This window comes from Salmo trutta, chromosome 36 (assembly GCF_901001165.1).
Source record: "Salmo trutta chromosome 36, fSalTru1.1, whole genome shotgun sequence".
In the NCBI taxonomy this organism is placed as follows: Eukaryota; Metazoa; Chordata; class Actinopteri; order Salmoniformes; family Salmonidae; genus Salmo; species Salmo trutta.
This window is the reverse complement of record NC_042992.1, coordinates 36,876,825-36,901,344: the sequence shown is the minus strand read 5'-3', so window position 1 is coordinate 36,901,344 and position 24,520 is coordinate 36,876,825. Positions and strand designations below refer to the sequence as shown.

The 24,520-nt window shown below is 44.6% G+C and overlaps 1 protein-coding gene across 4 annotated transcripts; it reads left to right on the top strand.

The window, feature by feature from the left end:
- The first annotated feature begins 1,123 nt into the window (after window positions 1–1,123).
- On the top strand, window positions 1,124–20,520 carry LOC115176001 (zinc transporter 2-like). 4 transcript variants are annotated; one of them, XM_029735710.1, is made up of 9 exons: window positions 1,124–1,342; window positions 5,983–6,065; window positions 14,401–14,567; window positions 14,751–14,897; window positions 15,542–15,695; window positions 16,468–16,825; window positions 18,028–18,133; window positions 18,413–18,547; window positions 18,813–20,520. In XM_029735710.1, exons 2-9 carry the CDS (start codon window positions 5,992–5,994, stop codon window positions 18,956–18,958), a joined length of 1,287 nt encoding a protein of 428 aa, XP_029591570.1. In that variant the 5' UTR covers window positions 1,124–1,342; window positions 5,983–5,991; the 3' UTR covers window positions 18,959–20,520. The 4 variants fall into 4 exon arrangements, with proteins under 4 accessions (XP_029591570.1, XP_029591573.1, XP_029591571.1 ...); XM_029735711.1 differs by lacking the exon at window positions 1,124–1,342 and adding an exon at window positions 5,462–5,691; XM_029735713.1 differs by lacking the exon at window positions 5,983–6,065.
- The last annotated feature ends 4,000 nt before the right edge of the window (window positions 20,521–24,520 follow it).

The following is a 24,520-nucleotide window of genomic DNA, read 5'->3' as shown; positions in this document are numbered from 1 at the left end:
CGTTCTGCTTCACTACTCCCACTTCCTCGTGTCCTCTCTCATGTCAGTGGTAGTTCTGCACTGGACTGGAAACTTAAGAGGTTCTCCTCTGTTTTCCTCAACCCCCTCCTCTGTGGGACAGTGGAGTGGCGTCAGTCATGTGTTAGTGTGATGCAGCAGGAGTGATGTCAGCTCTTTGCCATTGTCTGAATGCCCGACCCGAGCTTGTTTACCATTTGGGGTCTCTTTTTAACACACACACTCCCCCTATGGAGAAGGAAGAGGGAGGAGGAGGAAAAGAAGAAACGGAGAAGGACAGTTGCCCAGGTTACCTCCATTGTGCTCTTGAGGATAACGGGGTAGTCTGTGGAATGTCCTTGGCTCGTTGTCATGTCACCCCTGTTAACAAGGACATAATTTAGTGTGGACTGCTTGTTCCTCAAAGCCCTAAAGCTGTCCCCCTTCAATACTCAGACCGACAGACAGACAGACACAGACAGACAGACAGACAGACAGACAGACAGACAGACAGACACAGACAGACAGACAGACAGACAGACAGACAGACAGACAGACAGACAGACAGACAGACAGACAGACAGACAGACAGACAGACAGACAGCTGTCACGCACACACACACAAACACCCTCTGTCTTAGCTGTCTGAGCTGCACCTAGCAACCCCTACAAACAAAGCTGCAGATCCAGACAAATTGACTAAAATAGCTTTGACACGTTTGCATCTATACTTAGAATTGCAGAAACAAAGGCATCTCCAGACTGAAAAAATAAATACAAATATTGTGAGTGACATGAGGCAAATGGGCTTTTTTTTGTATACGAGATGATAGACCATCCCACTCCTCATACATGTACTGTAGCCCGACCGGGTTCGAACCCGGCATACCTGTGACTGTCAGTCTAACATATTTTAGCCATTACACCAAGAGGCAACAACCTCTTGATAAGGTGTTGTACTAATGTCACTGCAATGTGCATGTGAGATAACCAGTGACATATTGCGTAATATGAGGAACTAAGCTATTGCAAGTCACTGAACCACATTGAAACCCACCCCCATGCCCTCAAATGAGTGGAATGTGTTAGGCCACATGAGTTGCCAGCATCATTTGTTGCTTAACTCTCTTCTGGACTCTTACAGATCAAATACAGTTTAACGTGATAGCCTACAGTTTTACAGGATATAAGGGATTCTGTTTGACTAAACTAAAGCTGTGGTCCTGCACTGGTGAACAAGATCTAGTGAACTGTTACGAAGACGCCGGTTCTCCAGCTGATCTGACAGAAATTACCAGGATCTTGAGGAGCAGAGTCCTGCTGCAGACAGCAGAACACTGACTTGGTGAGATTACTGAAGAGTCTTATCACCACCTTTTGGTCATTTCTTGCTTTACACGCCGGAAAAGAACAGTTCTGGTCCCACTTCCTTAAACTAACTTCAATTTATAAAGGCTTTATATATCATACATTACCAATAACAGGGTAGGTTAGCATGTCTTGGGAGTATGATCTTTGACCCCCTTTGACCCTGTAACTTTCTCACTCATCATTATTTATGATTAATTACAAATTATCTGTAATCATGGTAGCATCCACATTAAAGTGTTTGGAAGCATATTCTATTCTTATTTACAATAAAAGTGTCTCCAAAATGGCACAATACTGTATTTACCATTCATTTCTGAAGACACAAAATAATCTTAAACACAAGCAAAATGAACTGCAATGCATCCAACAAGTGTGTAGAGTCACACGCTTCATGTAGTCATTGCGTGCTAGGAATATGGGACCAAAATACTAAACGTTTGATTAATTTATTGATGAGAATCTTGAAGGGTGTCAATAAGTTTCACCCCTACCTTTTTGAGATTTTTTTGTTGTAATTGTTAAACAAAATCTCTTTCTCTGAGCAATTGCATTAGTATAAAATAGTATAATTTCCCAAAGTTTTCTTTTGCATAGAATATAGCTCATTATTTGATTTATTTCTTTTATACAGTCATTATTGCTCATCAGGGTGTCAATCATTTCGGACCCTACAGTATATACAGATGCTTTGAAAATGATCTATAAGCTTATGTCATACTTTCTTGTTTGTAATGACTCGTTATTATTACACTGTACTTACAGCAGTAATCTTAACCCTAGCTTCGTGTCTGCGACCCAGTTCAACCCTAACCCTAAATCTAACACTATCCCTAACCCTAGCTTCATGTCCACATCCCTATGCAAACCTAACCCAAGCATTAACCACAACCCTAACCCCAGGTTCATGTCCACATCCCGGTTCAACCCTAACCATGGGGAAATTCTCCATTGGGCAAGAATCTGTCCTCTCCTCGACTCTTCCATCCTCCTCTCCTCCGTGACCCGGAAGTGGTTGCCATATGTAGGAGAAATCTGTCCCATATGATGCATTTTGCATCATTTGAGGCTGCGTTTTGCATCATATGATACAAAACACATCATAGGGGCCAAATGTCTATGTTTTGAAAGTTACATATTTGAAAACTTGATTGCTGACATGCAAAACGTTTTTGGACTATATCAACAATGGACAATTGAAACAAATTCAGAAAGAAATCACAATATTATCTTAGAGGAGCTATAACAGAACATCCGCAGGCGCCATTTTGTCAAAAGTCAAAAGTCAAAAGGCTAGTCTAGCTTAGCAGCAAACCCATTCATCTCTATGGTTAGATCGCTAACCCTTTTCACTCAATCAGTTTCCACATTTGAATTTTACAATTTCCACATAAAAGGTAAGCAGCACTCAGATAACCATTTCGACTGTAATATTTCAAATCAAATTTTATTTGTCATATGCTTTGCAAACAACAGTGGCATGCTTACGGGAAGAGAGATTTTTTTGGGGAAATAATAGAAAAATAATCTCACAAGGAATACAGTGCATTCGGAAAGTATTCAGACCCTTTGACTTGTCCCAAAGCCACTCCTGTGTTGTCTTGGCTGTGTGCTTAGGGTCGTTGTCCTTGGAAGATGAAGCTTCTCCCCCCCCAGTCTGAGGTCCTGATCGCTCTACAGAAGGTTTTTATTAAGGATCTTTCTGTACTTTGCTTTGTTCATCTGTCACTCGTTCCTGACAAGTCTACCAGTACCTGCTGCTGAAAAACATCCCCACAGCATGATGCTGCGACCACCATGCTTCACCATAAGGAGGGTGCCAGGTTTCCTCCAGACGTGAAGCTTGGCATTCAGGCCAAAGAGTTCAATCTTGGTGTCATCAGACCAGATAATCTTGTTTCTTATGGTCTGAGAGTCTTTAGGTGCCCTTTGGCAAACTCCAAGCGGGCGGTCATGTGCCTTTTACAGAGGAGTGGCTTCCGTCTGGCCACTCTACCACAAAGGCCTGATTGGTGGAGTGCTGCAGAGATGGTTGTCATTCTGAAAGATTCTCCCATCTCCACAGAGGAACTCTGGAGCTCTGTCAGAGTGACCATCAGGTTCTTGGTCACCTCCCTGACCAAGGCCCTTCTCCCCCGATTGCTCAGTTTGGCCGGGCAGCCAGCTCTTGGAAGTGTCTTGGTGGTTGGAAAATGTCAGTGAGGACATTTGCTAGCTCTAGCTGGTCAGCGCATGCTCTATGTACACATCCTGGTAATCCGTCTGGCCCCGCTGCCTTGTCAAATCAAATCAAATCAAATGTATTTATATAGCCCTTCTTACATCAGCTGATATCACAAAGTGCTGTACAGAAACCCAGCCTAAAACCCCAAACAGCAAGCAATGCAGGTGTAGAAGCACGGTGGCTAGGAAAAACTCCCTAGAAAGGCCAAAACCTAGGAAGAAACCTAGAGAGGAACCAGGCTATGAGGGGTGGCCAGTCCTCTTCTGGCTGTGCCGGGTGGAGATTATAACAGCACATGGCCTAGATGTTCAAATGTTCATAAATGACCAGCATTGTCAAATAATAATAATCATAGTAGTTGTCGAGGGTGCAACAAGTCAGTAACACAAGAGTAAGTGTCAGTTGGCTTTTTCATAGCCGATCTTTGAGAGTATCTCTACCGCTCCTGCTGTCTCTAGAGAGTTGAAAACAGCAGGTCTGGGACAGGTAGCACGTCCGGTGAATAGGTCAGGGTTCCAGCAGGTCTGGGACAACAGGTCTGGGACAGGCAGCACGTCCGGCGAACAGGTCAGGGTTCCATAGCTGCAGGCAGAACAGTTGGAACTGGAGCAGCAGCACGGCCAGGTGAACTGGGGACAGCAAGGAGTCATCAAGCCAGGTAGTCCTGAGGCATGGTCCTAGGGCTCAGGTCCTCCGAGAGAGAGAAAGAAAGAGAAAGAAAGAGAGAATTAGAGAGAGCATATTTAAATTCACACAGGACACCGGAAAAGACAAGAGAAATACTCCAGATGTGACAGACTGACCCTAGCCCCCCGACACATAAACTACTGCAGCATAAATACTGGAGGCTGAGACAGGAGGGGTCAGGAGACACTGTGGCATGAGAGCACTCTGGTGCTCTCATGCATGGTTCAGTGTTGCTTGCCTCGAAGTGAGCATAGAAGGAGTTTAGCTTGCCTGGTAGGCTTGCGTCACTGGGCAGCTTGCGGCTGGGTTTCCCTTTGTAATCCGTGATAGTTTGCAAGCCCTGCCACATCTGACGAGCTTCAGAGCCAGCTTAGTAAGATTCAATCTTAGTCCTGTATTGACGTTTTGACTGTGATTGCTCGTCTGAGGTCGTAGCAGGATTTCTTATAAGTGTCCGGATAAGTGTCTTGCTCTTTGAAAGCGGCAACTCTAGCCTTTAGTTCATTGCAGATGTTGCCTGTAATCCATGGCTTCTGGTTGGGATATGTACACACGGTCACTGTGAGGACGATGTCGTTGATGCACTTATTAATGAAGCCAGTGACTGATGTGGTAAACTCCTCAATGTTATCGGATGAATCCAGGAACATATTCTAGTCTGTGCCAAACCTCCTGTGGCTTAGCATCCTCTTCATCGGACCACTTCCGTATTGAGTGCGTCACTGGTACTTCCTGTTTGAGTTTTTGCTTGTAAGCAGGAATCAAGGGGATAGAGATAATTATGGTCAGACTTGCCAAATGGAGGATGAGTATTATTTTGTACTTTTTACCTCTTTTTTTATCCCTAATTTCATGATATCCAGTTGGTCATTACAGTCTTGTCCCATTGCTGCAACTACTGTACGGACTCGGGAGAGGCAAAGGTCAATAGCCATACGTCCTCTGAAACATGTCTCTGCCAAGCCGCACTGCTCCCTCAACCAGCCACACCAATGTGAAGGAGGAAACACCATACAACTGGCGACCGAAGTCAGCGTTCATGTGCCTGGCCCGCCACAGGGAGTTGCTAGAGCGCAATGGGACAAGGACATCCTGCTGGCCAAACCCTCCCCTAACCCGGATGACTCATAGGTTTCCCGGTCGCGGCCGGTTGCAACACAGCCTGGGATCGAACCCGGGTCTGTAGTGATGCCTCTAGCACTGCAATGCAGTGCCTTAGAACGCTGTGCCACTCTGGGAGGCTAAATGCGAAAGCTGAGGATTCGGTTGTAATAAAATAATCCATATTTTCCTTCATGTTCAATATGGGCGGCCTACATTCCTAAGATTAGAAGCAAACCTTATTTTTAAGGAATATTACTTTTTCGAAACAGAAGCTCCCACCCTCTCCCCGAATAAAAAACTTTTGCCCAAAGGTGCTGCAAGCGGCTAAATTTGCACACGGAGCGTGGTCACAAGGCTTCAAATACTAACACTGCTTGCATAGTCACTCAAACAATGATTAGTGGAACTTACCCTCTTTTGTGAGAGGGTATCTATTTAGATGATGATAACGCTGGAAACATATAGTTTACATTAGTCCATTTAAAAAAGATATTTTTGAGTGCATTTTTATTTTGTCTTCTGTTTTCATTTCTCAGTCTAGATATATTGGCTTGGGGTTAATAGTGTAACCAGTTTTATTTTGTTTACTGTCATCCCTGAAGCACGAAATCATGTTCAGAAAGGATTCAGAGAAAACTCAACTGGTCACCGAGAAAGGCACCATGTATAGCATCACCATGGGAAGGTAAAGTATCCCGTTTATTTATTGTCTGAATGTGTCAGGCTGTTGTTTTCAATGTTGTAATTTACATTTATGATATCTGAAAACAACTTGATGATGCGTTGACGTTTCTTTCACTTGAAAGCATATCCACACGAATAGGACGGTATTATTATTTTATTGTGCTAATGAACGATTAGTCCTAGTTATCACATTTCATACGCAGTCACATTTATTTTGACAGTTTGTTTTATAATGTTTTATATACAGCAGACAGCCTTGAGTTCACATTTTTAGGCGTTCTCTGTACTCAAACTCAGCCTGGGCTCCTGCTAGGCTGGCTGGTTTACAGTCTACAACATTTTACACACGGGTCTAGTTCTGTGCTAGCTGTAGTGGTGAACAAAATTGGAGGGTCGAGAACACGAGAATCCCCCTCTTGAAACTTGTGACGTTGGAAAATAAAGTTTGGATGATGTCAATGGTGAACGAGGAGAGCGTTGAGAGCCCATGGTGAGTTTCGTTGACATATTATTTGAATTGCTATTGTTCATTTATAGAATAAAACGTCGTATTTTGATCATCTAAGATAGCCTATTATCTTTTGCTCCAGTCATGCGTAAAAAACTTTTTGCGCACGGGTTCCAATTTTAGGTTTGCAATTGCTCTGCAGTAAGGATGACAGGAGTACAGCAGTCGGTTCACGCTCCTTCTGCGATGTTAAACTTAATTTAGGGCTAATTGTCATGCTTAGCGTGCACGGCATCTTTAGTTATTTAATAGCATCCACACCAAATCTGGCGTTATCACTCCCACAGTGTAGATTCTTGAAGAATATCATTTATAAATGCCTAATGAGCTTAGTTCAACTGTCACACCGCATCATAATCCAATATATAAGCTTGTTTTACTCCAATGTTTGTAAACAAAGTAAATGAAAAACAAACACTACATAGCCTCAAATCATGGTTATCATTTTGATATCATTGATGGTCAGTCCTGAATTTGAGAGTGTTTACATTTCTCCAGCCTCAACCTTCAGCTTTTTACCATATCAGGGGCGAGGAATAAGCTTTTTTAATTGTTTCTACTGCTGATTGCTAAAGTAACTTTGAAAAGGTAGTTCACCACACCCAAACTAATTTGTGATAAATTATCATATCTACATCTGATATGTCATAGACAAGAAATGGCAAGATTACTCTGGAGTCAGATGTGAACAGAATGTGTAATTTGGCCTATTAAACACAAAAACTATGTTTCAAGTGAAAATTGGGTAGGTCTGTTGCCCAAAAAGAAAGTAAAATCTTACCTACTTCACACATATTTTTTTGCATATTTTAGTAAAAAAAAAGTTGTGTCTAGTTCTGGTAGTTAGCTAGACTGCTACATGGCAAATAAGTCATTTACTATTTAAAACACTACCAAGATTTGAATTAAGTTCAACTACTGCCAAGCTACTGCAAAATGTGTTTCGATTACTAGTTGAACTACATGTACTGTAGTTCACTACTCTCCCATCACATCCATGATCTGGTCCCTGGGTGGGGGATTTAAAGGAAGGATAGTCCTGGAGCTACAAAGTTGAACAAAGTCAGTTAGCCTAACAGATGCAACTGGTTCAGTGTTCAGTAGTTAGTGGTGCAACGGATCACAAAACTCACGGTTCGGATCGGATCGCGGTTTTGAGTCACGGATCGGATAATTTTTCAGATTAGCAAAAGAAAAAGGGAGACAAATGTAACTTTGCTTTCCATTTTTATTACTTAAAGAACACTTAAAGCAAGGAACTTTTCAATGTTTAAATAAAATCTTAAAATAAAATATTCAATACTCAATTGTTAAATTAAAGTGCAATATGAGGCATGATACCTTCTTCCTTTGAACAATAGTGAATGTAAAAATAGCCTGTGTCCACATCATCAAAAAAAAGAAAGAAAAAAAGCAAAGCAGACCTGAGCTCATAACTTCAAATTATTTTCCAAAAAGATGAGGATGTCTACATTGTCTGGGGAGAGGGTAGACGTCTTTACAGTCACTATGTCCCCTGCCATGGAGAACACCCTCTCACTAGGAACTGAAGTGCCAGGCACAGCCAGGTAGCATCTTGCCATCATGGCAATGTGAGGGTATTCACACTCATTGCTTTTCCACCATGCCAGTGGATCACCATCCACTGGAATGCCGCTTGCTGCCTTGTAGGATGCAACCTCCTCTTTGATGGTGTTGGCAAACTTTTGTCCCTGAAAAGCTCCTTCGTGGACAAATTATTTTGTGGAGGAGATGCCTCTGAGTCTGCCCCCTGTCGGCTCTGTGGCTTGACCCTGCAGAAAAAAACTACTTGATCTATTAAACTAACTAATTATTTATTTTCATATTTCATAGAACTATAATTGTGGCAACAACATTTAATAAAAGTCATTATTATTCCAAATAAAAAATGGATGATTCTATTAGCAATAGCATAGACTAAGATTAGACTGCACTATATTTATAATTTAAGTAACAATCAAAAATGGATGATTCTAATAGCAATAGCACAGACAAAGATTAGACTGCACTATATTTATTATTTAAGTAATTCATTCTTTCTTTGTTTTACCTCTTCAGTGGCCACAATCTCAGTGGTGAGATCACTGTATGTCCTCCGGCGTAGGGCAGGGTCTAGGTGAGACAGGGACTAGATGAGACAGGGACTTGAACCTTGGATCCAGTGCAGTAGATCATTGAAGGTAGTCCTGTACATTAGGGGGGTATCTGGGGTTCAGGTCCTCTCTAATGGCAGCCTTGACATCTCTAGTGATGGTGCTGTCTTCCTCACTTGGGGCCATGGATTGTAGAATCCTTGTTTTCAGAGGTAGGATCATGGACACAGACGGTGCAGTTTCAGTGCTCAATAGAGTTGTAACCGTTTTGAGGGGTTTGAGCACCTGGAGGACCTCCTCTGCCACGTCATCATCAGACAAGGTGACGATGTCTTTATTTTTTTGGACGGTCTTGTCTGTCAGGGCAGAGTATACAGCTGCCTGCTGCTCAAGATAGCTCTCCAACATGTCATAAGTGGAGTTCCATCTTGTTGTGACATTGTGTATGAGCTTGTGGGTCAGTAGCTGTAACATTTCTTGCTTGGTCTTAAGCACATGAGCGGCTGTTGTGCTTCGGTGGACAAAGGACCACCTTCCTGATCCTCCCAAGGAGCCGGTCCATCTGGTTCACTGAGATTCCCCTTTAGGATGCTAAATTGATCCCATGCACAAAGCAAGCTATGTGTGGCCCCAGTCCATCTTCTATCACTGCGTTTACTTGGTTCTTGGCATTATCTGTGGTGATTGGGATATTGCTATTGGGCCTCTCTAGCTTCCACTCTGCTACTGCTCCTAGCAGTACCTGCTTCAGATTTGTGCCTGTGTGACTCTCATAAAGGGGGCATGTCTGTAGCACCGGACTTCACATCTCCCACTCCTCTGTGGTGTAGTGAGCAGTCACAGTCACATAGCTTTCCGTTGCTCTGGAGGTCCACCCGTCTGTGATGAGGGCAACAGAGGATGCCTTGGATAATTTGTCTTCAATTTTGATCCTGTTCATAAAGACCTGGCACGATCTTCATACTGAAGTGGGTGCGCCAGGGGATTTCGTAGCGTGGCTCAAGCACTTTCACCATATTTTTAAACCCTTTGTTTTCCACAACAGAGTATAGCCTCATGTTTGCAGCGATAAACATTCCAATAGATTTGGTGATGGCTTTAGCCCGGTCTGATTCTGCAGCAAAGGGCTGCTTAAATGCCGCGGTGAGAAGTTGTTGTCTCTTGGCTGAGTTGTCTACCGTCACTGACACACCAGGGTGATGACGCTTTAAATATGTATTTCCATGATCATACGGCTTTCTTGTGGCACAACGCCTACGCACCGTAATGGTGTTGTCCACTACCCTTCTTCCGTCATCATATTTGACGCGGGAGGCTTTTTCAGTTCTTCAGCTCCTCTGCTAGCCATGCATGTCACTGCTCTTTTTTCTTCTTTGCTTTTTGCAACGCGAGCATCCAGGATTTATTCGCTGGGATTCAACATGCTCCGTTTTCGTGAACAGTACACACAACTGCTTTTTTAAAAATAATAAAATCAACCTTCAGGCTTCAGAGTAAAACACAGCACGCATCTGTCTTGTCTTTATCTTTTCACTGCGACTCTGCATCGAGATTTAGGGAATTATTACTTTAAAAAGTAACAGCGTCAGTAAAACTGTATTTCACACTATGATGGTTAAACTTTGCAATTGATCCACGGTTCACATGCGTGCCGAACCGTGGTGGGGGGAGGTGATCCGTAAGGATCACGGATCAACTACGGTCCGTTACACCACTATCAGTAGTATATGGATCAAGCAAAATAAAAGTCCCCAATGACCCCAATGTACCAATTTATGTCTCTCATAAGGCCTCTAGTTATAGATATAACCCAGATAATGTAAATTGTCGACATTGGAGCTTATAAGGCCCCCTACCAACCTGGTTTTCCTGAGGGGTGTCCTTTCATGTACCAAACAGGCTCTGAAATGGAGGTGGACTGTATATGCTACTGACTGTATGTGGTGACCGTATTTGGTGACTCTATTTGGGTAGTATTCGCCCTGGGGTGTTGGAAAGAAGGGGTCAACAGTTGACTTTATGGCAGACAGTAAAAACACTTGAGGAACTGGGAATGCTACGGCTTGTAACCACAACATACAACATTATTACAGTTTTAACGACTGTAATGAGGTCTGTGTGTAGCTTGTGTAGAGGAGTCAGGCGCAGGACAGCAGATATGAGTAAATAAACGTAATTTACTCAAAATAGGCAAATACACTACAATAAAGCAAGCCCACCTAACGGACCGTAAAACATACAAACAATCACTCACAAAAAACATGGGGGAACAGAGGGTTAAATAATGAACAAGTAATTGGGGAAGTGAAACCAGGTGTGTAAAGCAAAGACAAAACAAATGGAAAATGAAAAGTGGATCGGCGATGGCTAGAAGGCCGGTGACGTCGACCGCTGAACGCCGCCCGAACAAAGAGAGGGACCGACTTCGGCGGAAGTTGTGACAGTACCCCCCCCTTGACGCGCGGCTCCAGCAGCGCGCCGACACCAACCTTTGGGACGAGGCGCAGGGCGATCCGGGTGGAGACGGTGGAACTACCGCAGCAACGAAGGGTCCAGGACGTCCTCCACCGGCGCCCAGCATCTCTCCTCCGGACCGTACCCCTCCCACTCCACAAGGTACTGAAGGTCCCTCGCCCGACGCCTTGAGTCCAGGATGGCTCGAACAGCATACGCCGGGGCCCCCTCGATGTCCAGAGGGAGTGGAGGAACCTCCCGCACCTCAGACTCCTGGAGTGGACCAGCCACTACCGGCCTGAGGAGAGACACATGGAACGAGGGATTAATACTGTAATCTGGGGGAAGCTGTAACCTGTAGCATACCTCTTCAGTCTCCTTGGGACTTTGAATGGCCCCGCAAACCGCGGACCCAGCTTCCGGCAGGGCAGGCGGAGGGGCAGGTTTCGGGTCGAGAGCCAGACCCGGTCCCCCGGTGCGAACACCGGGTTCTCACTGCGGTGGCGGTCGGCGCTCGCCTTCTGTCGCCTCATGGCCCGTTGCAGATGCACATGAGCAGCGTCTCAGGTCTCCTCCGAGCGCTTAAACCATTCGTCCACCGCAGGAGCTTCGATCTGGCTCTGATGCCAAGGTGCCAGAACTGACTGATGCCCCAGTACACACTGGAAAGGGGAGAGGTTAGTGGAGGAGTGGCGGAGTGAGTTTTGGGCCATCTCTGCCCAGGGGATGAACGCCGCCCACTCCCCCGGCTGGTCGTGGCAATATGACCGCAGAAACCTACCCACCTACCCACATCCTGGTTAACTCTCTCCACCTGCCCATTACTCTCGGGGTGAAAACCTGAGGTGAGGCTGACTGAGACCCCCAGACGTTCCATGAACGCCCTCCATATTCTGGACGTGAACTGGGGACCCCAATCAGAGACTATGTTCTCAGGCACCCCGTAGTGCCGGAAGACGTGAGTGAACAGGGCCTCTGCAGTCTGTAGGGCCGTAGGGAGACCGGGCAAAGGGAGGAGACGGCAGGACTTAGAAAACCGATCCACAATGACCAGGATCGTGGTGTTGTCCTGTGAGGGAGGAAGATCCGTCAGGAAGTCCACCGACAGGTGCGACCACGGCCGTTGTGGAACGGGGAGGGGTTGTAACTTCCCTCTGGGCAGGTGCCTGGGAGCCTTGCACTGGGTGCACACCGAGCAGGAGGAAACATAAACCCTCACGTCCTTGGCTAAGGGGGACCACCAGTACTTCCCACTAAGGCAACGCACCGTCCGACCGATGCCAGGATGACCAGAGGAGGGTGACGTGTGGGCCCAATAGATCAAACGGTCAGCAGATGGAACGTACAGACGCCCAGCTGGACACTGGGGAGGAGAGGGCTCTGTGCGTAACGCCCGCTCGATGTCCGTGTCCAACTCCAACACCACCGGTGCCACCAGGCAAGAGGCTGGAAGTATGGGAGTATGATCCATAGACCGCTCCTCTGTGTCATAAATCCGGGACAGTGCGTCTGCCTTAGTGTTCTGCGAACCTGGTTGGTAGGACAGAGTGATAACAAAACGGGAAAAGAATATGGCCCACCTTGCCTGGTGAGGGTTCAGTTTCCTCGCCGCCCGGATATACTCCAGATTGCGGTGGTGAGTCTAGATGAGAAAAGGGTGTTTAGCCCCCTCAAGCCAATGTCTCCACGCCTTCAGAGCCTTGACAACAGCCAACAGCTCCCGGTCCCCTACATCATAGTTATGCTCCACCGGGCTGAGCTTCTTCGAAAAGAAAGCACAGGGGCGGAGCTTCGGTGGCGTGCCCGAGCGCTTAGAGAGCACGGCTCCGATCCCCGCCTCGGACGCGTCCACCTCCACTATGAACGCCAAAGAGGGATCCGGATGAGCCAGCACGGGAGCCGAGGTAAACAGAGCCTTCAGGTGACCAAAAGCTCTGTCCGCCTCAGCTGTCCACTGCAGTCGTACTGGTCCCCCCTTCAGCAATGAGGTAATGGGAGCTGCTACCTGACCAAAACCCTGGATAAAACTCCGGTAGTAGTTGGCAAACCCTAGAAACCGCTGCACTTCCTTTACCGTGGTGGGAGTCGGCCAATTACGCACAGCTGAAATGCGGTCACTCTCCATCTCCACCCCTGAAGTGGAAATGCGGAACCCTAGGAAGGAGACGGACTGTTGGAAGAACAGGGTCCGGAAGTCCAATGCAAAATCCTCCTCGTCCCCTGCCTCAGGTGGAACAGTCGTTCACCCGCCTCGAGTGGTCGAAAACTGCCCGAAAGCGGCTGGTGAACTCTGCATAATGGTCCATAATGGCATCTCCTTCACTCCATACGGCGTTGGCCCAATCCAGGGCTTTGCCTGAGAGGCAGGAGACGAGGGCCGACACTCTCTCACGTCCCGAAGGAGCCGGGTAGACGATCACCAGGTAGAGCTCCAGCTGTAGTAGGAATCCCTAGCATCCGGCAGCCGTCCCATCCTACTCCCTCGGGAGCGCGAGACGAATCCCGCTGGGACTGGGTGAAGGAGGGGTGGACAGTGGGGTCGATGGTAGTGGGGCTGGTGGAGGCGCTGGAAATCCTCCTCTCTCCCAACAATCCATCGTCTGCAGCACGCGATCCATGGCGGCGCCCAGACGTTGCAACATGGTCATGGCGTTTTTTTCGCTCTGCCTCATGGTAACGTGTGGAATAGCAGGAAATTAGCTTTAAATCAGCAACATTTTCTCTCAGCCTCATGGCAAAATGTGTAGAATAGCATGAGATTAGCTATAAAACTGCATATGTTTCTCTTTGCCCCAATGGCAAAATGTGTAGAATTGTAGGAAGTTTTTCTTTGCCACTGCCTGAGCGCCGATACTGAGAATTAATTTTGGTCTGTGAAAGTGCCCGAATGCGCAGCTGAGTGCAACAAGTAATGGCACACATAAGGCACGAGAGGGCCATCCTTTCATACAAACTCAGCCTCAGTCTTTCTCTCTTCTTTCCATTCCCCCTCCTCCTCCTCCTAATTCTTGGATGACTTTCATGACATCCATCTCACTTGTCTGGTCTTTCTGGGCACAACACGAGAGGGACAGCCATTCTTACAGGCTCTACCTCAGTCTCTGCGTTCTGTCCCCCCTTCTCCTCCTCTCTCTTGGACGAATTTCACGACGTCCATCTCCCTTGTCTTCCCGCCCATTCCCCTTTTCATTCCCCTCTCCTCCTTTTTGGATAACCCATATGCCTGTTGTCTTCTTTTCCTGTCCCCCCCTCCCCCACAGTGTGTCCACAGATGAGATAATGCAGAAGGAGAAGGACAGCAACATCAAGCATTGCCATGACAACAGCCAAGCTACGGAGGACAGGGAGCGGGAGAAGCAGTTGGCCAGGAAGAGGCTCTACGTGGTCTCGGCTGTCTGCCTGGTCTTCATGATCGGAGAGATCCTGGGTGAGGGGTCAAATGATACATGACTATTGGCTAGCCTGTCAATTAGTTAGTCAGTGAGTCTATGTGTCTCTCAGTCAGGCAGTCAACAGTCAGTCAGTTAGTTGGTTAGTCGTAAGTGACATACTCCTCGCTCTCTCGTGCTCTCTCTCACTCCTCTCTCGCTCTCTCTTTCTCTGCCTGTAGGTGGTTACTTTGCGGGGAGTCTGGCGGTGATGACAGACGCCGCCCACCTGCTGGTAGACTTCGCCAGCTTCATCATCAGTCTGGTGTCTCTGTGGCTCTCGTCCAGACCCGCCACACACACACTCAGCTATGGCTGGCATCGTGCAGGTGAGATCATCAGCATCATCATCATCATCATCGTTGTCATTATTTGTCTTTATCATCGTCATCATCACCTTCATCTTAATCATCATTATCATAAAATGCTCATCCTCATCATCACTGCCATCTTCATCAATAATCAATACATTATGTATCCCAATATCATGAGCCACTTAATGCATGTGCTTTCTACTCTTTCTCGAACAAATAAGTTGAAGTGGAGTAATTTAATGTGTTTATAGAATAGCATTCCTAATGGTTGTTTTAGCGTTGTGATTTATGTATCATGGCCTTTACAATAGGAACCTGACAATAGATACTTAAAAAAATCAGATGCCATTAGATGCATCAATTCCCTTTCAGGTGAATATTTGTGCATAGGACAATGGTTCACTTTTCAACTAGAGTTTTGTAAAACTAGGCTACCTGTGTCTCTTATTGGAGACCTTTCCTCTTGGCTCTCACGATGTGGTACGTCTGGCACTGCATGGCTGTGCCGGGCACTGCTGGCAATATCAAATGGGTTTTTCTGCAGCTCTTTACTGTAATATATCTGTCCATCACATTTCTATCATTATGGCCTCTGATTAAAACCTCACGTGTTCTCTTTCTCTCCTCTCCTGTGTGTGTCCTCTCCCTCTATCCTCTAGAGATCTTGGGTGCTCTCCTCTCGGTGGTGACCATCTGGTTGGTGACAGGTGTGCTGGTTTACCTGGCTGTGCAGCGCCTCATCAGCGATAATTATGAGATCGAGGGGACCATCATGCTCATTACTTCAGGCTGCGCTGTGCTGGCAAACATCATGTGAGTTCCACCAACGCCAAACGCAGCCCATTCGTTCGGCTGTCACGGTCAACAGGGCTGGGGTCACTTCCTTTTCAATGCAGTGGCTGAGCTGAAATTCACTTCCTGAATTGAAGTTCACAATATCTGAATTGAAATGTAATTTCATTTTAATAGAATTTTTAATTCAATTAAATTCCATTCATGAATTTACTTCATCTTTGGAATTGACGTAGTCTGCTGTGACCATGACTAATGTAGTGTTTACAATTGACGACAAGCTGAGAAAGTGACGTGGATTTCCGTGGGCTTTAGTCCCTGTAAGTAGTATTTCTGGGTTGTTAATGATTCCCCCTTAGGGCTAGATATTGGTGGATCACAAGTGAAAATCAAACCACAGTAGGTCACACTTTATTTGGATAGTTTAGATTTTCCATCTGTAGATGCTCTACAGATGGTCATACTATCAACAAACTGTCTGTTAATAAGCAACTGCTTGCTAAGGTTACTGCTAGGGTTAGGTTTAGAATAAGGTTAACATTAGGGTTAGAGCTAGGGTTATGGTTAGTAGATAGTTAGTTGAAATGTTACTGATAGTCTGTAGAGCAGTGTTACTCAACAGTAGAAAGTAGATATACAGGTATTGTCATATAAACAGCCTACAGACATCTTCAACAGCCGGAAGCATCCATGTATAATGCTTCATAACTTGTTGTAAGCATATATGAGCATTTATAATGCCTAATAACAAGGCTTTTAATATGTTATGTCTTTCTGAATGTCCTGTGGACAGTATGGCTTTCACCCTGCACCAGTCTGGGCATGGGCACAGCCACGGGGGCCTCAGCAGTGGGCACGGCCACAGCCATGGCACTAACGACAAGAGCAACCATGGGCACAGCCACGCGGCGGGCAATGGGCATGGGCACAGCCACAAGAGAAACCACTCGCACAGTAACGGTAACCAAGAAAACCATTCCCATGGAAATGGCGACGTGGAGCAGCACAATGGGGTAGACTATCAGCAGCAGAAGTCGGCGGGGTCACGACCTCAGGCCAACGCCAGCGTGCGTGCCGCCTTCGTGCATGTCGTGGGAGACCTGCTCCAGAGCATCAGCGTGCTGGTCAGCGCCATCATCATCTTCTTCAAGGTCAGTGGTCAGAGGTCAACTGGGGTGACGTGGGAGATGGTGATCAACTGGGGTGACAGGGGAGGTAGTGGTCAACTGGGGTCATGTGGGAGGTAGTGGTCAACTGGGGTGATGTGGGAGGTAGTGGTCAACTGGGGTGATGGGGGAGGTAGTGGTCAACTGGGGTGATGGGGAGGTAGTGGTCAACTGGGGTGATGTGGGAGGTAGTGGTCAACTGGGGTCATGTGGGAGGTAGTGGTTAACTGGGGTGATCGGGGAGGTAGTGGTCAACTGGGGTGGAGAGGGCGATGGGGTGAGAAGATTAGGACTGAAGCAAAATGGTCATGTTAGATAAGGATGAGGCGGATGTTCGTGTTGACACACTCTTCCTGGCTTTCGTAAGATGTCCTTTTGATCTGGTCATTTAGATAGCTGAATACTCATTGCATTAGATTGAATCATACAGTATGTCACTGATACTGAAAGAGTGGCCCAAATAGAGCCCCGACAACATTAGGTTATTAGTCTAATTTCATAGATTAAGCTAAAGTCTTTTTGAATTTGCATAAATTGTACATAAATACTATTGAAAACTCTCAGCAAAACACAATGAGATTTAAATAATTGAAAGAATCAATCAGTAATTGATGGAAGATGCATTCACTTCTAGTTAGCGGCAATTTACTGTATTATAAATTGTTAACTTTATCCACTTTGGGATTTATTGGCTTGTGCCCCATGCCGAGGCTGCAAAAATGACACTCTCGACAAATTAATTAAGTAGCATTGCAGTACACAATGGACCGCTCTGTTCCAGTAGTTTACTGATAATTTCACAGTAAGCCCAGTGTGACTTTTAGACTCTTCCCCCTCTTCCTTCCTGTGTGTGATAATCTCTCAAAATCTTCATGTGCTGAGCATGCACCTCCGTAGGCACTGAAATCTACTGCGTCATGTTCTCAAAGGTAACTCCAAAACTAGAGATTGATGTATTTTTTTACTGATATTGCTAGCAGGCAATTCTCAATAGAATGATCCCTTTTGTGATGCTGCACAAGCACAAACTTTCATGTGTTTCTAACGTGAGATAGAGATGTCCCCTCTGTGTTCTACCACAAGTATGTCTTTTAACTGAAGTAAAATATATTGGGTGGAAAATAGATCATGTAATGACAACGTAATGATTACGGTCCTTACGCTCTCTTTCTCTTTGTTTCCCACAGCCTGAGTATAAGATAGCTGACCCTATCTGTACGTTCCTGTTCTCCATATTTGTCCTGGGAACCACCATCACCATTATGAGAGACATTCTGCTTGTCCTCATGGAAGGTAATACAGGGAGTTTTCTCTATCGTCCCTGTTTCGGGATTATGTCAAAGTAGGCGTCTTATTGTAGACTAGGAATGATTTATAGGGATGACAGCCGCAAGGATAGGATTTGTGCAACAGTTGACGATTGCAACATGTCTAAAACATTTATGATCACAAAAGTTGCCCAAGTTGCCCAACTTTTGTGCCCAGTCCCTCCTCTCTGTGTGTGCGTTTGCGTGTAATGAAATCCATATCTCTCTCTCTCTTTCCCTCCCTCCCTCTCTTATTTCTCCCCAGGTACCCCAGCTGGAGTGAAGCACGGTGAGGTGAGGGATCGGCTGCTGGCAGTGAAGGGGGTGAAGTCTGTCCATAGCCTCCATATCTGGGCCCTGACTATGAACCAGACGGTTCTGTCAGCACACGTGGCTATAGGTGAGTGTAGCTGGACTAGGCTGTTAGTCATCTACTGTTATGTTGCAACTCCCATATGTAATGATGATGATGGCTTTATTGTATCCACAACACTTTTTTGTTGTTGCTTGTCATGCATCCGAGAATGAAACATTCTGTGGAAATGCCACTGCTGTTTCCACTATATGTGTGCACTGCTTGTGACTTGACTTGATCAGACCGTAGTGACTTGCGAAATTGTCAGTTGGTCAGTGTCATCATAGTTGCATTTCCTTTCCCTCCACAGATGACGTAGTGGATGCCCAGCCAGTCCTAAGGGAGATGACCCAAACCTGTTTCTCCAACTACAACTTTCATTCAGTCACCTTACAACTGGAACAGCAGGCCGACCAGAAGCCTGGGTGTAGCCTTTGTGAGGACCCCAAAATGTAGACACCTGTTTAAGCCCATGGGAGAGGCCAGGAGCCCAGAGGAATAAGGCTAAGTTAAGCTACCTAACCAGGATTTAGTTGTAGCCTGGACATAGTCTTTTGGCCAGTGCTTGACTTGACCAGGAACATATTGGTTCCTACACCTTTTTATAAAATCTGGCCTTAAAATATTGCGGCGTTGCGGCACCTTAATATAAACAGCCCTCCAAATAAAATAGAACGCAACTTTTTTGACTATATGTTACAGCGAACAACTTGCAGTGCAGTGTCTCTGGATGAGTACCGGCACATATTTTAGTCCACTTCAAGCTCTGCTTTTGGCTGATCAATCATGGATATTGGACCAGAGGGGTATACTACAAAGCAGGTTCAATGTTTTAGGGCTCTAAAACATTACTTTGCAATTTCGTCATGTGAAAACTGTCAGACTGGCATTTTCCCACCCTAACGCCAGGTTTGGCAATTTACCTGTCTAACATCAGCATGCTTACGCATGATCCAAAGTACTAATTTCAGGCAGCACTGGTAGGGATATTTAAGACCAATCAAAAGCTGGTTTTAATGGTAACACAGTTGGTTATGGTATGAATTTTGACAGCTGAAACACAGCCTATCCAGCCGTGACGCACACTGCCCACATGAACATGGAACAAGATGTGATTTGGTGCCTGTATACTTCGTATTTAGAAACATAAAACATTTTTCCCCCATTTCATTTTATTTGATTAAAAACCAAGCATAGCCTCCCCTCTCAATGAAGGCTGTTTTCTTTTTGTCCTGCCCAATGTAATGAAGTAGGCTAGACAAGACCGTCGATAAAGGGTTTGGCTCGTGAGACTGCTTGGAAAAAAATCCTAATCACCCAAGCTTTATTAAAATACTGTATCAAGTTTGAGAGGAGCAAAACAGTGAGCTGACATTCCCTTTTTATCTGTGTATTGTAGACAGGCCTACATTATTTTAGCCATGCTGTGGACGTGCGTAAGACTCCCTCCATGATATAGGTTACATGTCTCCGTGCCCATCGTGAAAGGAGAGATGAGAACCTCTGTGAATACCGGTGAACCTCGTATTTAGAAGTTATTTTCATGTAACAATTGCATGTTTTCCATTTCATATTTTTTTATAAATCCAAGCCCTCCACAGACTACCCTTACCCTAGGACAACTATAGCGAAGGCTGCTTCAACAGCAATGCATTGTGTTTTTTTTTTTATGATGGTGATTTTATGATATCATGACATTTTACATGCATTTATTGTTGTTGAATTTTTTTTTTAGCAAAGATGGGATAGGTCTACATTTAGTTATTTGTTTCTGTAAGCTGTTTAACAAACTATAGTGGACTAACATTAGAATTTGAGTTGATCCCAAGGTAATATATACAAGACTGTATATACACAACTTGAAGCAACCACATATTTAGCCATGGAGCATGTTCTGATTGGTCAGTGAGGGGGTCAAGCCTCAACACACCCACAATGTCACGGCTGTGATAAAGAGCGGACCAAGATGCAGCGTTTGTGTTCCACATATTTATTATATTCGTGAAACGTAATGCAAATACAGAAAACTTGAAATAACAAAACAACAAACCGTGGCGCAGCGAGGGGAAAAAACACACTACTCAAAATATAAATCACCCACAAGGACATGTGGGACAAACATCATAGCCTGGTTCCTCTCTAGGTTTCTTCCTAGGTTTTGGCCTTTCTAGGGAGTTTTTCCTAGCCACCGTGCTTCTACACCTGCATTGCTTGCTGTTTGGGGTTTTAGGCTGGGTTTCTGTACAGCACTTTGAGATATCAGCTGATGTAAGAAGGGCTATATATAAATACATTTGATTTGATTTGATCATCTTAAATATGGCCTTCAAATTTGAGACAACGACAACCAGCTGCCTCTAATTGGAGGTCATGCCAAACAACGACCAACATTAAAATACAAAAACTAGAACTGAACATAGACATACAAAACAGATAAAGACCCCCTGTCACGCCCTGACCACTCTACCATAGAAAATAACAACTTACTATAGACAGGACGTGACACACAACTTATTTATTCATGAAACACCCGGCCCTTTCGAGCGCCAGCAACTGCGCAGAAAATTGTGGTTGTAAAAATAGCATAAATATTTTGGACACACCCTCGAACCTATAGCGCTACTGCCAACGCTTAGATTGACTATTGCGTTAGGTTTGTTAAGATAGCTGATCACAGGCTTGAAAGTGATGCACCATGTCTTTTATTTATATATGTTTTAACTTACTGTAAGTCCACATTTTAAAATGTAATTTGAGTCCTTAATGGTTTAAGTGTCTATATTGAAATGCTGGTCACTGTATTGTTTAAAGAAAATTAGATGAAACAGCACGGTGTTAGATGCTAATAATTAAGAGAACAAAACTGTCCTTGTATTTACAATACTGATTTGAATAAAATCTACTGTTGTCAATAATCATGTTTGCCCTTTTGCCTTCTGCTATAGTTCTTGATAAGGGTTGCTCCGCAACACAGCACTCAGTGGATCCATTGTCTCTTTGCACACCTTGATCCCTTTTAATTTCCCTGTCCCCTCCTCGACCTTCAGCCAGTCTGGTAGGCCAACAATGCCAACAATGTCAATGGATCAGTCATCTTGGGTCTCAAGGGTCCCTTAGTGTTACTGACCCAGTATCATATACACATCTCTGGTTTGGCCTCACCCTCCCTTAAAGGGAGACTTCAATCAGTCTGTCGAAAATCAGACCCTGATAACATGAATCGATCAAATGTACACAGGGAGAAGGTTCGGTTTGTGTACTGAAAGCTATTAGGGGGGTATTTGAAACATGTAGAATAAGTCAATTAACGAAGGGAGAGTCAGTGATTAAGTATGCATTTTGTTTTTTGTTGTTTATGATTTCACAGCTAACTTGTTTTGTTGTAGCAAACAATTTCAGCAAGGCTATCACAAGCTCTCTAGAATGTGTGAGTGGATCAACATTTAACCTCTGCATTTGCACTCCACTCTGTGGGCTGTGTGAGCATGACTCGGCAGATTAGAGCAGCGTGTGTGTTTAACATCTGATTGATTGATTGTGTTTCCCTGAAACCAGCTGACCCCTGGCAGTATCCCATCTCCTGTGCACCCCATCCTCTTTGCACCCTGCTTTTGTCTGCTCTACATTACTCTCTCTCACACACACACACACACACACACGCTTTGCACCCCACCCTACTCAGCTCACACACACATAGAGACTTACACACAGAGAAAGTTAAGCCCTTTATCCAACTGCTACTCTGGCAGTCACTGTAGGGCTGAAATTCGCACAGGATTCCACATGAGGCAGAGGGGCACAGAACCGTGCAATTTAGCCCTACTCCTATATTATCTCTCTCCTTGTCTGTAGCTTGGTCCATTCTCTCTTTTAATCCTCTTCAACGTGAGACACTGTCCTGGTTGAAGTGGGAGAGCAGACTATTGTGCACTCTGCCCCTCCCGAACCCAACCCTGGAGGAACAAGATCAGAGTGTTTTTAATTAAAGCACGAGACGGCTGAGTATGGTAGATAATCCGATTTAGCCTGATATCCCTCAGCAGTCATTATATGGTTCATGTTTCCTCTCCCCTCACTGGGAGTTTTCCCTTCCAACACTCTGGGGCCTTCAATCTGGCCATTGTTGAGGCTCTCTGCTGGTTTGGTGGAGGTGATATTGTCCAATACTGTACTGTACACCCTGAAATCACACCAAGGTCATCAATGTCAGCGATCTTAAATTTAAGAAGCTTCTAAGTGGTTAGTATATGTGTCATAGAGCAAATCTCTCTTCTTAAATACAGTAGCCTATTTATTCAATGTTTGTATAATTCATGGTAATTAAACAGTATTTGAGAAGACTTCTGTATCAACTGTGTGCTTTATCTCTGTCTGTGCTTGTGGGTGTTAAGGTAAGGTATGGTCATTGGAAACATATATTACGCATCTGATACAGAATCTATACTTAATTTGTCTTCCTTTTTATGGACTTTGGATATTCATAATTCTGTTATAGAAGACTTAAACACTACAGGCACGACACAACAGAACCAGAATTGTGTCTACATATTTTGTGCAAATGCCTCAAAATAGAGCCACAGTCACAGCAGGCCTCAGTTATTCAATATTCATATGTGGGAAACAGATCCTAATTTCCTAGGTTATAATTTAACAACCTGTGACGAGCCAGATTTGAACTCATTCATCGAGGTGAACTAAACGGCACTCTTTTTCGCAATTAAGAAGTTGTCAGCAGCCAAGTGAACTGACATGGCGTTTCTGTGCCAGTTTCTGTTTCAGAAGCTTACACAGAGGGCTTTAGAGAGAAGAAAATAAAACCTGTCTCAAGGTTTACAATTACCCAACTCAGCCTCCCACACTAGATAAATTGACATTTAAATCCATCCTGTAGCCGTATAACCCCACATTTGAATGAATAATGGAAATGAAGTAACAGGCATTATTTTCAAACTTCAGCTTCACTCAAGCCTGAAGCCTGAAGAAGCCTTTCATTTTTTCAATAAAACCCTCTCTTATTCTCCTTGTCACTCAGAGCAGCAATTTAGCACGGCAGGGCGCACAGGATGAGTAAGTCTCTATTTCAGGAACATCTTGTGTTTGATACTTTAATTTAAATAAAGATAACTCGTAACAGATTGCTTTGTGAGCTATGAATGGAAACCTAGCAAAAGGTGGTCCTCTCTTTGCAGAGAATTATAGTTTTTGTCCATTCTAATCATTAATAACGTAGGATTAGGGGCTCACACAAGTTTGAATGGTGTTTTTTTTTATCCAAAGAGGGAGATTATGATGACACGTAACACGTTAGGGATGATCCCAGCTAAATCGCATACAAATACAGTAAGCCACTTCGCCAAAAAGTTAAAATAGACCAGAGGGTTCAAAGATAAATTCTACAGGGCAGTGTTGAACGCAGAATGACCACCAGGTGTCGCTTTCACACATGTGAACTTGCAGTGGCGCTCTGCTCTACCGTAACATCATGAGTGGGGTATTAAACACCTATATTTGATGTACATACCGTATCTTCTGTAAGACAATGCTAATGCATTTTTTTGTGTTAGAATTGGTGTTATATTCATAGTTGTCAATATACTTAAGTGCAATCAATGGCAGCAACAACAATCCACATTTTAAAAGCTGGAATCCTTAATTGAAACAATAACAAAGTGTCACCTCGCCTGTGTTTTGATAGAAAGCTGATGAATATGGGCCTGGGGAAATTGTATTTTAGAGCTCTGTATGCAAGGACTGACCATCCATGATATCAAAAGTATAGTTTTAACCATGTTTTGAGGCTATACATTGTTTGTTTACAAACATTGGAGTATAACAAGCTTATTATATTTTGGGTTCTGATGGGGTACGACAGTTAAACTAAGCTCATTAGGCATGTATAAGTTATATTCTTCAATAATCAACGGGTATAAGTGATGTAGCTAGCAACTGAGGAGTATAGCTTTAAATAAACGCTCATATTTCATGCTTTACGGTTAAGATACTCAACTTAAGGTCTCG

Excerpts from the sequence above, each read along its gene's own strand:
- LOC115176001 (XM_029735710.1), top strand. The coding sequence starts at position 5,992 with ATGTTCAGAAAGGATTCAGAGAAAACTCAACTGGTCACCGAGAAAGGC. Across the intron at positions 16,826-18,027 it reads CCATCATCATCTTCTTCAAG|CCTGAGTATAAGATAGCTGA; the intron begins GTCAGTGGTCAG and ends TGTTTCCCACAG. Across the intron at positions 18,134-18,412 it reads TCTGCTTGTCCTCATGGAAG|GTACCCCAGCTGGAGTGAAG; the intron begins GTAATACAGGGA and ends ATTTCTCCCCAG.